Genomic DNA, 14,818 nt, shown 5'->3' on the forward strand with positions numbered 1-14,818 from the left:
CTCTCTTATGGGGTCTTCCAGTATGATAGTATGTCTCCTCCATTCTGTCTCATCAGAGCCTGTAGGCTCACTTTGCAGATCATAGAGGAATTCAATGTAGATGTTAGGTCCTAAGTGACCCTAAGGGATTGTCCACACAGTTAGTGAGTGCACAGCAAGCTGGAGTGTAAACCTCCAGGGTACTAGCTTGCCGTGCACTAACTGGCTGTGTGGACCCTCCTGCCGCTCACTGAAAGTTCTCTGTGTGCTTTGACAGCAATAGGTCAAAGTGCACTGCAGAATTTGTAATGCACAGCAGCAGGGTCCACACGCAACTTAGTGCATGGCTGGCTAGTGCGCTGTGGAGTCACGCTGGCTTGCTGTGCATTAAGGCTCTATATGGACAACCCTGAGACCCGTTTTCAGAAGAGATTTAAGCACTTGAGTCCCACTGATGTTCAGTAACAGTCCCATTTTCAAAAGAGGAGCCTAAGTGTCATTTCAAGTCAGTAGGACTCAGTGCCTTCTGAAAATGGGACTTAGTCACTTAGGAGCTAAAAGTTTACATTGAATTCCCCTATACTCTGCAAAGTGGGCCAACATGCTCTGATGAGATACCATGGAAGGGGACATACTGCCAAAGTCACTTCTGAAAATGGGATGTAAGCTCTGAATCACTGGTTCTCAACCAGGGGTACGCGAACCCGTGGGGGTTTGCAGAGGCCTTCCAGTGGGTACATCAGGTCATCTAGATATTTGCCTAGTTTTACAACAGGCTACATAAAAAGCACTAGCAAAGTCAGTACAAACTAAAATTTCATACAGGCAATGACTTGTCTATACTGCTCTATATACTATACACTGAAATGTAAGTACAATATTTACATTCCAATCGATTTATTTTAGAATATGGTAAAATTGAGAAAGTCAGCCATTTTTCTGTAATAGTGCACTGTGACACTTCTGTATTTTTATGTCTGGTTTTGTAAGCAAGTAGTTTTTAAATGAGGTGAAACTTGGGGGGTACGCAAGAAAATCAGACTCCTGAAAGGGGTACAGTAATCTGGAAAGGTTGAGAGCCACTGCTCTAAATCACTTTGAGGCATATACAAATCTTGCCTTAGAGCAGAGGTGGGCAAACTATGGCCCATGGGCCACATCTGGCTGGCGGGACTGTCCTGCCCGGCCCCTGAGCTCCTGGCCCGGGAGGCTTGCCCCTCCCCCGCTGTCCTCCCTCCCCCGTATCGTTGCCGCCATGCGGGCAGCAGGGCTGCGAGCTCCTGCTGCACTGAGCAGCATGGTAAGGGCCGGCGGTGGGAGGGTTGGGTAGGAGGTCCCAGCAGGCAGTCAGGGGACAGGGAGCAGTTGGATGGGGCGGAGGTTCTGGGGGGGTCAGGGAACAGGAGGGGTTGGATATGGGGTGGGAGTCCTGGGGGGGCCTGTTGGGGAGGTGTGAATATGGGGCTGGGGGGCAGTCAGGGGACAGGGAGCAGGCAGGGTTGGATGGGGGTGGGATCCCTGGGGGGGCAGTTTGGGGCGGGGGTCCTGGGAGGGAGTGGTGAGGGGAGAAGGAGCAGGGGGGTTGGATGGGTCGGGGGTTCTGAGGGGGGCAGTCAGGGGGCAGGAAGTGGGAGGGGATGGATGGGGACGGGGGCCAGGCTGTTTGGGGAGGCACAGCCTTCCCTACCCAGCCCTCCATACAGTTTCACACCCCAATGTGACCCTCGGGCCAAAAAGTTTACCCACCCCTGCCTTAGAGCAATTGAATTCAGACACATTTGGCTTCTGCCCTCCACCAAACACAGGGCCCTACAGCACTGGTCTGCAGCTACAGTAAAGTGTCTATGAGGGGGTCTTTAGAGTATTCAGCCTGATCTTTAGGGATCAGGGGTGAGGGTAAAGGAGCAAATCTAGGCTTCAAGTAGCAGAAGGTTTCATTTTACCACTCTTCTCTTTCCTTCCTGGTGCTGTAGTATAAAGTGTACCTGATACCTTATGGACAATTCACCATGGAATATGTTGAGCCAAAGGTTCATTGCATCAGCCTCCATGGAACCTTCTCACCCTCCAGGTAACGGAGTGCATGATTTCTCTAAGCACTTTACCTACGAGAGTGAATATTATCCCCATTTTAAAGATGGAGGCACAGAGAGGTGAAGTGACCTGCCCACTTGAGCCAGTAGCAGAGTTGGGATTAGAACCCAGCTCTCCAGCCCTGTGTTCTCACAACTAGACTAGATGGTCTCCCTTATGGGATGTACTCCGTGCATCACTCCAGTGAAATAGCCTTCCTGAGACTTGCTCACATTCTGTAACAGCAATTCAGTGTGTCCGAATTCCTACTCTGGTTCATCACTTACCACTAAGTTAGCCATACAGCATTTTTCTCCCTCCCTCAGTGCTACATATGGTAAAGGCCCCAAGGAATCCCTGTAAAGGCTCCTTCCTCGCCATGGGGTAATCTGGATTGATATTATAGGCAAGTCTCTCTCATGCCAGAGCTTATAGTTCTCTTTCCACTGCCAGTGATCCCATGTGTTGTGTTTTCTCCCTCTGGTGCAGTAGTTCTTGCATCCCATCAAGGTTTCTGAAGCTTTCTCAGTCCATTGTCCTGGAAGCAGGCCAGGCTCTGTCAATCCCTCCAGACTTTCCCCTGACTCACATCTTCACAGTGGCTCCAGCTGGCACTCCCACTGAGCCATCACCTCGGCCTCCGACTGCAGTGGACTCCTCAGCAGAGTTCATTCTCCTGCAGCCTTCCCAGGTAATGAGGACAGACTGCAGCTGGGCTGGGCTTTTCCTCTCAGTGGCAATGGGATTGTTGTGTCAGGTGGCTGCACCGTAGGCATGCACTTGCTCTGTGCAAGTCTTGGCAAAGTAGCAGAATGACTCACACGTGCACCTGTGGCCTTCCCTTCCATCTTCATTAACCACGACACAGTTGTGCTTTCATCTGGGCTTCTCCAGTATTTTATTCTGTGGATTGCTTCATAATCCACATGGACCCTCCTTGCCGCCCAATCCTGCTCTGATTGGTTCTCAAAGTCCCCTTCTGCAGGCTCCCAGCAAGGGCTCTGCAGGCTGGGCCCCATGGACTACAGCCTGAGAGCTTCTGCCTTAGAGTAACTGAGCTTGGTGGTTCCGGGAAGATGGAGGGGCTAACTGTGAATGTCACATACACAAGGGAGACGGAGTCCCCAGCGGTGCAAAGCAGAGAAACCACTCTCCTGCTGGCGTGTTGAAAGGGATGTGATACTGGTGCATTGGAGAGGGATGGGGATTGCACTGGAAGAGGAAAGTGTATGTCAACCCTGATTTCTTTACTCTTTGCTCCTGCCAGGCTGCTGCTGTGTTTAACAGCCGGATCCAGACGCTGGGTCGCTATGCTTTCGTTGTGCACTATTACCAGCCCAACCATCCCACGTTCCCTGTGGAAGTGTTAATCAATGGTGGGCGGATTTGGCAAGGTGAGCAGAGCTGGGAGTTAGGGATAGGCTCCTGGGACTGAGGGACATGGGGAAAGTGATCTGTAAACTCCTTTTGAACCCAGATCACTCGTAGGAAGTTCCTGGAGGAAGGCAGAGAGTCAAGGGCACCCAATCTGCCTCTTCCTCCTACCCAGGACCCTGGCAGCAGCTGTGTGAGAAATGTCCCAAAGGGGATAGAGATCTGATCTGGGTACTAAAGGGCTCTTTAATCTGGTGGAAACAGGTAGAATAAGAACCAGCGTCTGGAAGTTAAAGCCAGATACATTCAAATTAGAAGTGAGGCACAAACTTTTTAACAGTGAGGGTGATTAACCATTAAAACTAACTACCCAGGGGAGTGGTGGATTCTCCATCTCTTGAAGCCTTCAGATCCACCCTGGATGCCTTTCTGGAAAGTATGCTTTGGCCAAACTCAGGTTATTGGGCTCAGTACAGGAGTAACTGGGTGAAATTCTGTGATGGCCTGTGATACACAGGTCAGATTAGATAATCTAATGGTCCCTTTTGTCCTGAAAATCTGTAAATCTATGAATCTAGCTTTTCCATTGGACCGCCTGTAGAATTTATCTGTTTTCCCATATACGAGCTGGCTGCAGCAAAGGTAGAACCAATGGGCACTGGTGCTTTCAGTTACTGCAGCAGACTCTAGGAAGGTGAAACGAAGGCCCAACTGTTGAAACTTGGGTGTATAAAGTGAGGCACCTAAATCCACAGTTAGACACATCATTACAGTGGCCTGCCTTTCAGAGGTGCCGAGCTCCTGAAGGTCCCATTCACTTCAGTGGGAGCCATATGGGCTCAGCTATTTAGGGACCTAACTGTGAATTGACCTTGACCTTACACAGTGGGCCCCTGGGGAAGGAGATGGCTTCCAGCTGCGCACTGTTTCCATTTCCACCACCGAAAAGGATCGATTTCACAAAGTCCAGTGCAGAGGGGAAGATTTGCACTAGGTTTTGCACGATGCTTTACCTAGCAATGGAATGGCAAGCGAATGGCGCTCACACCAACACACACATCACACACTGGGCAGGCTCTTATGAAACTCAACCCCTTCCCTGCTGGCTGCCTTTATTCATCTTCCTCAGGGTCTTCACTCAGACCACAAAGCCCTGAAGCTGGACCCTGGAAGCTTTGACTTGGCTTGGGTTGCCTCCCAAGCTGGCCGAGTCAATGTCTGAGACATGAGGATCACAAAATGGGCCATTCGGGGGAGAGTTGGTGTGTGCTGCAGCTCACAGCTGGCTGCCTTGGCTTTGCTTTGGATGAACTTGAGTGGAGCAGGTTGGGGGTGGGATAGAGGCGGCTGAGGGGCTGACGTCTCTTTTGGCCTTTCAGGCGAGGCCAAGGCTGCTTTCTGCCCACATGGATACGGTTGTCGGAGTGTGGTGGTTGCCGAGAACCAGATCATCCTGGACCTTACGGATAACGAGCTGACGGTGATTGTTCGTGTGCCAGCAGGCCGGCAGCTGTGGCTGGTAAGTGTATAGCTGAAAGGCTCCCTCACCGCAAGACCTGGTTCCATCCCTGTGACAGCAATAGGAGCAGGGTTGTAACTGGATTTCTAGGGCATTTTCAGTAGGGTAGTGGCAGGGAATGTTTCACACCATTTCCCCCTTTCTGAGCCATCCTGCTAAGTTGCATCCACTGTCGGGAAATGTGGCATTGTAGCTTAGAGGGTAGGCTCTGTGGAACCCACCACTAATGGGCAACAGCCACCAGGAACTATGTTATGATATTACCCCTCTCTATGATAGTAGAGAGGGGAGGAGACTGAGCTTAGTCAAGCTGCTTCAGACAGTCCGATGACAGCCTGTGAAGGCCAGGAAGAAATTCCCTTCCTACCATGGATGCACATGTGCTGTCATGATCATATTTTGCACTTTTGCACAATCGGTTTCATGCACTATTGTGAAAATACTTTGGACTTGCACTGCCTCTTTCTTCCAAGGATCTCTAGAGACAGAGGCAGGTAAGCATTATTATCCCAATCGTCCAGATTGGGGAAACTAAGGCCCAGGGCTCTTAAAGGATTCACCAGAGGCCACAATGCCAGTCAGCAGCTGAGCTGGAAACAGAAATCCGGTGTCCTGACTCCGAGTCCTATAGGCTTACTGCCCTTGGTGGGTCTTTTGCTAGCCTCAATCACATGGGGTATTGGCTGTTGGCTGTGGCAGCATACTGGGCCACATGGACCAATTGTCTTTTCAAAAGACAAGCACTTGGAAGTGTTGCACCATATCCCAGTTGGTGAGACATCAATCATTTGTAAATACATGCTCAGGCAGCTGAGTGAGCTGACTGGCTGCATGTGCTTCTTGTGGTTCTCTTTGGTTTACCTAAGCCATTGCAGGGAGGAAGCACTGAACACCAGGGTGTGGCTGGTTGCTTTGTGTCTTGCTGCAGGATTACATCCTGGTGGTGCCTGAAGACAGCTACAGCTCCCATTATCTGCTGGAGGAACCCCTGGACAAATCCTACGAGTTTATCAGCAGCTGTGGGGTCAATAGTTTCTACATCAAGTGAGAACCTTGGTTTTAAAGTGACCCTGTTCTGCTGCCCAATGGCTTTGCAGTCTCTATGGAACAGAAATAGTAGAGTATAGGCCATTGCTGGGGAAATGCATCCACCTAGGATGCTGGAATTGTTTGCTTTAATTGCTTCCCTTCTCTTGGCCATGCCCAGTTAATTAATAAATTAATAAATCTGCTGGATTTTTCAGTACCTGGGTTTTGTTTTGCTCTGATTCACGCTGATTTGGGGTGGTTTGACTCCAGGGACCCTGGGGGACTTAAATGACACAACACCCAAGTTAATATTGGTTAAAATCTTGGTTTTAGCTTAAGCAGATGAGTCTCCTTGGCTGGTATCTAAAGGAGCATTCAGAGGTCCTTAATGTCCTAATATCGAACCTGAACCTGCACAGTATTGAGTGCCCTTGACTCCCACTGACTTCAGTAGTGGTTGAGGGTGCCCGGCACCTCTTGTGAGCAGCCTGTAGACCATCTGGGAAGGTAGCGGTGAGGTTGGGAGTGCCCTGGTGTTGAGGCATCTCATTTAAAGCAAGTCTGTCTTATGGAGATTTGTCATCACTTGGGAACCTAACCTTGCCTTGGAGAAAGTACCTGCAGGGGAAATCAGCCCTGAGGATGCTCTGAGGGGAGCGTGGTCTAAGAAAGCCCAGCCCAGGAATCTCTTCCTCCTTTCTTTGCAGTCCCACCACAGCATCCAAGTTCTGCAGGGACTCTGCCATCTCGCTCTCTCTGTTCTACAACAATGGAGCACAGCCCTGTCGTTGCCACGAGGCAGGGGCTGTCAGGGGCCAGTGCGAGCTCTTCGGTGGGCAGTGTGCTTGCAAATCCAACGTCATCGGCCGAGAGTGTTCCCGGTGTGCCACCGGTTACTGGGGCTTCCCCAACTGCAGGCGTGAGTTACCTGTTCTGTGTTTTGGGAGGAAGGCTCTGCTCCTCTCAGCTCTGAGGGCTTTGATGGCTGCTGGGGGCCAGATGCCTGTTCTGTAGGCCTTGAAAATGGCCGACGAGGATAACCCTGTTTTCTGCCTCCTTATGGGAGTTGAAGGTTCCAGGAGATTTTCCCTATGAAGTTTGTACTGGTGGGGGTGGGGGTGGGGGGGATGTTAAACAGCAGTGCAGCTCATATCATTGTGTACGTGCTCTGGAAGTGTGTGTGCTAAAGATCCTTTCCAGCAGGCACTTCCCCATCACCATTCCTCTCAAGTAACCTGAGGTTCCCAGTGTATTTGTGGTGTTTAAAGATTCACCTCATCCAGGACACCACTTCTTTGCTTGTCCCATGGGTTGTTAAGCTGGGTTTCACCGGGTTGTTTATGGACACTTTTACTGCCAGCCTCAAACCTGACTTAATGGTTTTCCATGCCCGCTTCTGCAGTTAGCAAATACAGATCAGCGTGCACATGCAAACTCCAAGTCTGGGGCTAAATGTGGTCCTAATTCTCTGCCCATCACTGGTGATTGTCAATATTTAGTTAAACAAAACAAAACCAGACTCCCCTGTGTCTTCTAGCTTTGCGTTTCAGTCAGTACCCTCCCAGTCCGTTCTCTGGGCAACAGCGGAACAAGCATCGCTGTCAATTTTGCCAAGTTCATTGGTGGGGCATATAATCCCCTGGTCGGGCACCCTGTGCAATGCAGACCAGTTGTCGTGAGATGGAAGAGCCGCCTGCTCTGCCACGCTGTCCCTCATGTGCAGGGTTCCTCTTAGACTCCAGAGCAGAAGAATCCGACTCCTCTCTGCACGCTGCCTTCCTTCCCTTCAATAAATTTGTAGTCGGGAAATGCCTCCCACTGCCACCCTATAACAGGCCTGAATGGTTCACCTTGCAGATGTCTGTTCAGAACTGATGACCTTGGCTTTTGTTGGCCCACTTAAATCCCTGTTCATAAACTCTATGACAAACACAGGGAAGCCCTGGCGCCAGTCACTTGATTGCCCTGGTGGATCCTACTGGGATTGGACATTGGTGTCTGAACAGGCAATGCCAAGGTGCTGTTCTGAGGCTGGTTCCAATGCCAGCCTTTCAGACAGTCTGGCATGCAGATGGGCAGAGCACAAGCTCCTCTGCACCCGCTTTTGTCGATTTGCAACCTTGGTGTTGCTTGGGCTTTGTTTTATCCCAGGGTTCTTACTGCTTCCACAGCGAACTCAGCTGCTTCCTTTCTCTTGCAGCTTGTGACTGTGGGACCCGCCTGTGCGATGAAGTGACGGGACAGTGCATCTGCCCACCGCATACCATCAAGCCTGAGTGTGTCGTCTGTGAACCCCAGACCTTTGGCTGCCACGCCTTGATTGGCTGTGAGGACTGCAATTGTTCTCGTACAGGAGTCCAAGAACTGGCGGAGCCAGGATGCGATGCGGACAGTGGACAGTGCAGGTGAGGAACAATGATGGGACCATGGTCGCATGGAGGAGATGTGCCAGGAGCAGCACTGGGATCATTAGCTTAGACATCTGGCTTTATGGAGCGCCATGGAGTATGTGAGCAGGTTGGGAAGGGAGGGTAAATTAATAACCCACTGGTGTCAGTGTTGTGTTCTTCGCATTGGGGCTGGTTAGGAATTAGAGATCAGCAGAAGGCCAAGTACCTTCATTCCATTGCTGCTGTGTCCCATGTAGGTGCAAACCCAATATAATAGGACGACGGTGTGATGTCTGCTCCCCTGGCTACTACCATTATCCGCACTGCCGGAGGTGTGACTGTCATCAGGCAGGGACGGAAGTGAGCGTGTGTGATCCGGTCACTGGGCAATGTCACTGCAAGGTCAGTCTAGTTACCACACTCCGGTGATGCTTGTCTGGCCAGTTTAATTCCCCTGCTCCGACAACGTGACCTGGCTGGCCCGTGGGAGAGAGGGCATGGAGAGATGGAGAACAGGTAGTGCCTAGCATGTGGCATCCTGTGTGCTCTGTAGGGAATGCCCCTCGGCTTCATGGCACACTTGGGTCATTCTCACCTTTGATTCCCAAGAGGCTCTGTCAACAGCAGAAATTGGATTGAAAGTGTCAGTGACGAGAAGGCCTTTTGCTGCAGCACCACTGGAGAATAACTCAGCTCTTCAGTGGCCAGATGGCAACCCGCTCCTCTGGGTGGTGATCCCAGCCCCGGCTGGGCACAGGAAAGCTTTGGCAAATGCGGGGGAGTTACATTTGGACAGTGAGCAGAGGTTAATGGCTGATGAGGGGTTTACCGAGCAAACCTGCTCATTAATTGAATAACAGCATCGTTTTACAGCCCCTCGGCAGCGTTTTGATAACTGCTGGCGCAGTCTGCCATCCTTTTCCATACTTCTGTAGCAATTGTAGGGGAAACTCGGCACACCCCATGGTTCATTTTTCTTCCAGGAAAACGTGGAGGGTGTGAGGTGTGACCAGTGCCGCCTGGGGACCTTCTCTTTGGATGCAAACAACCCCAAGGGCTGCACCAGGTGTTTCTGCTTTGGAGCAACCGATCGCTGCCACAGTGCTGAGAAATACCGAATGGAGGTGAATGGAGGGCTGGGGTTTGGGGACCTCGGTGGTCCTTTCCTCTCTGTTCAGTGGGATTCTGTTCCTCCCAGACCCCAGGTGGTTTCTTTCTCCTGCTCTGTGCTACGTCTGTGGGATATCCCGGAGCGCTGGGGGGTGACTTTAACCATTTTCATGCTTGTACATTCAGCCTCCTCAGCTGAGCCCCAGGATCCTTCGCCTTTGGGAGGTCTTGGTGCTTTACAGAAGGTGCCACAGGAATCCCTATGGGTTGGGAGTTCATGGGGGCAGTTCTGAGGTTGCAAATAACTTGAGCAAATCCACTTCTCTAGAAGCGAAGGAACAGGATTGGAGCATGATTGGGATCCCACTGGCCTCTTCTCAGTGCCCCGTTTTATAGAGCGTGAGCCCTGTATTGAGACTCTCTGTGTCCTGGAGTAACAGTAACCGAAATTCCAAGGACCGTTCCGCAGCCCCCACCCTGTCCCACGTGCCTGAAGGAGCACGAATGCAGAGACATTCCCTGCGCCGCACGTGAGGTGCTCTCGGAAAACAGGCATACAGCTCTCTTTCGCTCTCTCCTAGTTCCTCAACATGAAGGGGTGGGTGTTACTGAGCGGAGACCGCCAAGAAGTGGCCACCTCCCTGAGACTAGAGGAGGAACTTATTCACGCTGACCTGAAGAACATTCCCGAGGCCTATCAGGAGCTCTCCTGGCACGCACCCAGCTCTTACCTTGGAGACCGGGTAAGAGAGAACGCACCCGGCCAAAGTCCCTGCATGCTCGTCCCTCACATTTGTCAAGGTGATGAAGCAAACACTTGTCACATGCAGCCCTGATCTTCACTGAGCCTCAGCCCAATGGCCTGCTTTGTGCCATTGCCGGGCAATCTGATTTAGTGGGGGTGTGTCTGATTATGCTCACCAGCCATGAAGACCATAGTAGGTCACTTAGCTTAGTGGTGATAACAGCGTCTTCTGCCTGTGTTGTTTGGCTCTCCCTTAGGTGTCCTCCTATGGCGGATACCTGCGGTATGAGCTTCACTCAGACACCAGAAGGGGTGATGTGTTCATTCCCATGGATCCCCGCCCGGATGTCATCCTCAAGGTACAACCTCAGAAACCCCTTCTGATAGGGCATCAGGGATAAATGGTGCTTCCAGCCAGTGACTTACAGGACACCTTTGTACCTTCCCCAGGGAAACCAAATGAGCATCATGTTTCTGGAAGGCACTTACCCTTCCCCTGGAGATGTACATGAAGGCCGGCTGCAGCTCGTGGAGGTGAGTTTGGACACACTGTGCGCGTTCCCTGGAGTTTGAAGGAACAGACAGCGCTAGGCATAGAGCCTCGAGAACCGAATGTTGTTCCTCTGTACTGTGGCCTGCAGTCTTGGCAACTTTTTAACATGTCCTAGGAATTTGGTGCAGTCTGTGACTGCCTCAGAACCTGGAACACTTGTGTGTCGCTAGGGTCATCCCAGAGAGAGTGTCTCTGTGGAGATGTGTTGGAGAAACATTAGGGTGTGTGCTCCGGGAAAGCAGGAAGAGTAGCAAGATGGTCTAGAGGATGGGGCATCAGCCTAGGACTTGAGACTGGGGTTCAATTCCTAGCTCAGCCGCAGACTCCTAATGTGACCTTGGGTGAGTCACTTACTGAACCCTGAGCCTTGGTTCCCAAGGGGGATAGTACTTCCTGGTGGTGTGGTGAGGACAAATCCACTTATCCTTGTTTGGTGCTCAGATGCTACAGCTGGTAGAGGCCATTCAGACAGAAGAGAGGGTTGCCCTGAGTGCAGATGCTACAGGGCTAGTAGCTTTAAATGCTGCCTATTGCTGGTAATTTTCACTCTTAACACTTTCATTTTGTTTGAACGCTCAGAAGTTTCTGTTATAAATTCCATACAGTTCTGGGGCTTTCGTCTGAGACTTTAAGAGCCAGGTCCTGTCTGCCTTGTGGGGACGTTAAAGGGTTAAGTGTTCAGCCTATCATCCGTGTTTGCAGGTGCATTTTTTTGTGCCAACGTATTTGCATCCATATCTTTGAGCAGGAGGTGAATCACAGGAGTGCATGTTGGCCCTTGAATGCCAAAATGGGAGCACGAGTACAAACTGAGTTGGCAGTAGGGAGATGGACCTTGTGAAAATTCAGGCCTATTGCTCCCACGGCAGCCTTTGTTATGCTAAGCATTTGCATTGACATCCTGGACCAAACGTTCCCCTGCACAGATGCTGTTGTATTGTGCATCAAGTGGCTTCTGCCCTGCACCCAAGAGAAGCTGCATGTATGTGGCTTGTGAGGTTTGTGTGCATCTCTGGAGATGGAAGGCACTGTGTGAATGGGAGCTCTTCCTAATGGTGTGAAAGCATCACTCGGGCACATGGACAGATTTTTCACTATGCTTTTTGGGAATGGGCCATGGGCAGAGAATTGGCTTTGAATTTTCAGACAAACTTCCAGTGGAGATGGAAGGAGGAGGTCTCATAGCTGCAGACAAGTGAAGAGTTTTTGGGATATTGTATGGATAAGCCCCCCCCAGGGATGAGAGGGTTCATTTAGCTGGATGATTGACTGAAATATCTCCAAAGGGGCAGAATCAGCAACCCAGGGCTTGCACTTACTGCATGGTAACACTAGAGTTTCTCTCTTCACCAGGGTAACTTCAGACACACTCAGACGCACAACCCAGTGTCCAGGGAAGAGTTGATGATGGTGCTGGCTAACCTAGAGCAGCTGCAGATCAGAGCACTCTTCTCCCAGCTTGCCTCATCAGTATCTCTGCGTCGGGTGGTCCTAGAGACTCTGACGGAGACCAGCGTGGGCAACCGAGCCAGCAACGTCGAACTGTGCTTGTGTCCGGCAAATTACAGGGGAGATTCCTGCCAGGTAGGGGGAAGAGGTGAAGTGCTTTTGCCAGGCTCAAGTGAAATTATAGGAGCTCTGCTCATATGATGCACATGAGAGGCGAGCACTCCCCCTACGGCCGTTGCACTCAGCAGTTAGGTTTGGATGTGCCTCATTGTATGTTAGAATGCAGGGAAGATTCTCGAGTGCAAGTTTCCTCAGCCAATCCCTGGCGTGCGGCTCTTTAATGACAACTTGACTTGCACCTGCCGGTTTTGTAATGACGTCCCAAAATCGCAGCAAACTATACAGTACATGTGCTCCATCTCCTGCTATTGCCCACGTGCTCTGCTTTGTTTGCTGTGAGATTTGCATGAGCTAGAATTTTGGATAGTGGTAGTGGGCTACTGTGGGGCTTGCTCAGGGGTCCAATGCCAGCATTAGGTAAATATCTGAAAGCCTTAAATAAGTCCTTGTGCCTGTCTAGTTGGCTCATGTTGATTGTGGGGGGAAGATTTTAACTAAAAAAATCTTGACATTGTCCCTTTTAATCTATTCTGTGTCTTGAAACCCAGTGTCATTTATGGAAGGTAGTTACGCTAGTATACTAGCTCTGTCTAAGCATGTTTGGCTCATGTGTCACCACTACTTCTTCTCCTCTCATTAGGAATGTGCTCCAGGTTATTACAGAGACACCAAGGGCCTCTTCTTGGGAAAATGTGTTCCGTGTCATTGCAACGGCCACTCAGATCAGTGCCTCCCAGGGTCTGGAATATGCATCGTAAGTAGCTACCCATAAGTACAATGTGTGCTCGTCCTCACCAGCTGACTAAGAGGTTCCCTCCAAAACACAGTGACTGGGTTTAGTGGTTACCAAATTACTGTCTTGATCGCTGAAAATCTTCATGTGCCATTTCAAGGGGATTTATTGTCTTCAAGTCAGTTTAGGATGAGGAGACAGGGTGTGCTGGGGAAGAGGAAAGGATTTAGGCATCCAGATGTGTAATGGGGCATCGTCTGTTCTAACCCACCCCGTTGGAACAACAATCCATCGTAATCCTCCAGAAAACGGTGGTTTGAACGCTTCCCTGGAGAAATACCAAACGTGTTTTCTGTCTTGTCCTTGCAGAACTGCCAACACAACACGGAGGGAGATCGTTGTGAGCGATGCAAAGATGGTTATGTAGGCAACTTTTCCGTCGAGGGGCCACTGCAGTGCATGGGATGTCCATGTCCTCTTTCCGTTGCTTCCAACAAGTAAGCATCTTCTGTGAAGTTCTTTCTCCTGTTTTTTCTCATCCACAGAGTAGTCTGATTTCTTCCCCTGATCCTGATCCTGATTTCTTCCCCTGATCCTGATCTTCTGGCTGCCAGGAGAGATGCGCTGCCATGTCATTCCCAGTTCGTTCATTCCTGTTTTGGCTGTTTACCAAGGAAAGAGGACACTGCTCCCCTTTTTATTAATGCTAATAATGATGGGGTAGGCCATGGAGGGAGGAGAAAGGCCCACAGCTCTGATGTGACTAGTGCAGCCAGCAAGAGTTTTTTCTTTCTGAAGGAAATATTAGTAATTTCTACAGGTGTGAAAATATTAGCGACAAAATGTAAACATTGTTTTGTATTGATTTAGCAAATTTTGTACCTAAACCAGTTCAAAGTTCCGATATTAGCACCATTGCCCCCAAGTCAGCGTAGCTCATGTTGAGATTTCAAAATATCAAGTTTCAAGGTGATTTTGCGATTCCATTCTTGTGTGATTCTCTCAAGGGCTGGACGTTCTGCACTGGCATTTCACTCCTATAAACCAGGCTGTCCTTAGCCCCTGACTCTAACCGCATCTAACTTAACACTAGCCCGAGGGCAGTACCGACGCTAACTCTAGCCAAGGGCCACCTGCCAGGCCATATGCTGGAATCCCCCACGCCTGGTCCCAAGGCTAACCCTGCACCAATGCTTCCTACATCCCAGCCTTTGACCCTTCTGTAGGGACGAGAACTGGCCACCTCACTGACACTAGCCTGGGGGTACACACCAGTGAAACAATTACACATATCCCGAAGGCCACAACCCTAACTCGGGGAGCTCCACTGGTCCTAAACCTACCCTGTGGGGCCCTGTTAGCCTGAGGCCTAACTCTAGCCTGTGGAGGCCTATTGGCCTCAACCTGAACCCAAGCCAGGGGTGCATTATACACCCCAACCTTCACCTGGTACCTACTGCCAGCCCCAACCCTAACCTTCTACCATGGGGGTCCCTACTGGCCCCACCCTTCTGCCTATCCTGGAGAACCAGACCCGCCACAACCCTTGCCCTGTCCTTGCACCTGTTGCCGACACCAGCACTAAACATTTCCATAGCCTGTGTCACAAATCACTGTTGACACCAGCCCTTGCCCTGCTGCAGATCCAAACCCTGACAATAGCCCATGCCCATGAGCTGATCCCGACCCCATTCCCTTTTCTATGGCCACAAACCACTCCCAGCCCTCACACAACCCCTAAGTG

General features: G+C 50.7%; 1 protein-coding gene across 1 annotated transcript in view; it reads left to right on the forward strand.

Moving 5' to 3' along the window:
* The window catches only part of LAMA5 (laminin subunit alpha 5), a 160,883-nt gene that overhangs the window by 113,532 nt on the left and 32,533 nt on the right, over positions 1-14,818 (forward strand). Inside the window, exons 29-43 of the mRNA XM_077831882.1 lie at positions 1,953-2,050; positions 2,542-2,743; positions 3,320-3,446; positions 4,806-4,945; positions 5,874-5,989; positions 6,682-6,893; positions 8,175-8,379; positions 8,622-8,766; positions 9,348-9,488; positions 10,056-10,217; positions 10,477-10,578; positions 10,670-10,753; positions 12,126-12,356; positions 12,982-13,095; positions 13,444-13,571. Of these exons, the coding sequence (XP_077688008.1) occupies positions 1,953-2,050; positions 2,542-2,743; positions 3,320-3,446; positions 4,806-4,945; positions 5,874-5,989; positions 6,682-6,893; positions 8,175-8,379; positions 8,622-8,766; positions 9,348-9,488; positions 10,056-10,217; positions 10,477-10,578; positions 10,670-10,753; positions 12,126-12,356; positions 12,982-13,095; positions 13,444-13,571 (2,207 nt within the window). The remainder of the gene's footprint in view (positions 1-1,952; positions 2,051-2,541; positions 2,744-3,319; positions 3,447-4,805; positions 4,946-5,873; positions 5,990-6,681; positions 6,894-8,174; positions 8,380-8,621; positions 8,767-9,347; positions 9,489-10,055; positions 10,218-10,476; positions 10,579-10,669; positions 10,754-12,125; positions 12,357-12,981; positions 13,096-13,443; positions 13,572-14,818) is intronic.

The sequence above is a fragment of the Eretmochelys imbricata genome, chromosome 13 (assembly GCF_965152235.1).
Source record: "Eretmochelys imbricata isolate rEreImb1 chromosome 13, rEreImb1.hap1, whole genome shotgun sequence".
Taxonomy (NCBI): domain Eukaryota; kingdom Metazoa; phylum Chordata; order Testudines; family Cheloniidae; genus Eretmochelys; species Eretmochelys imbricata.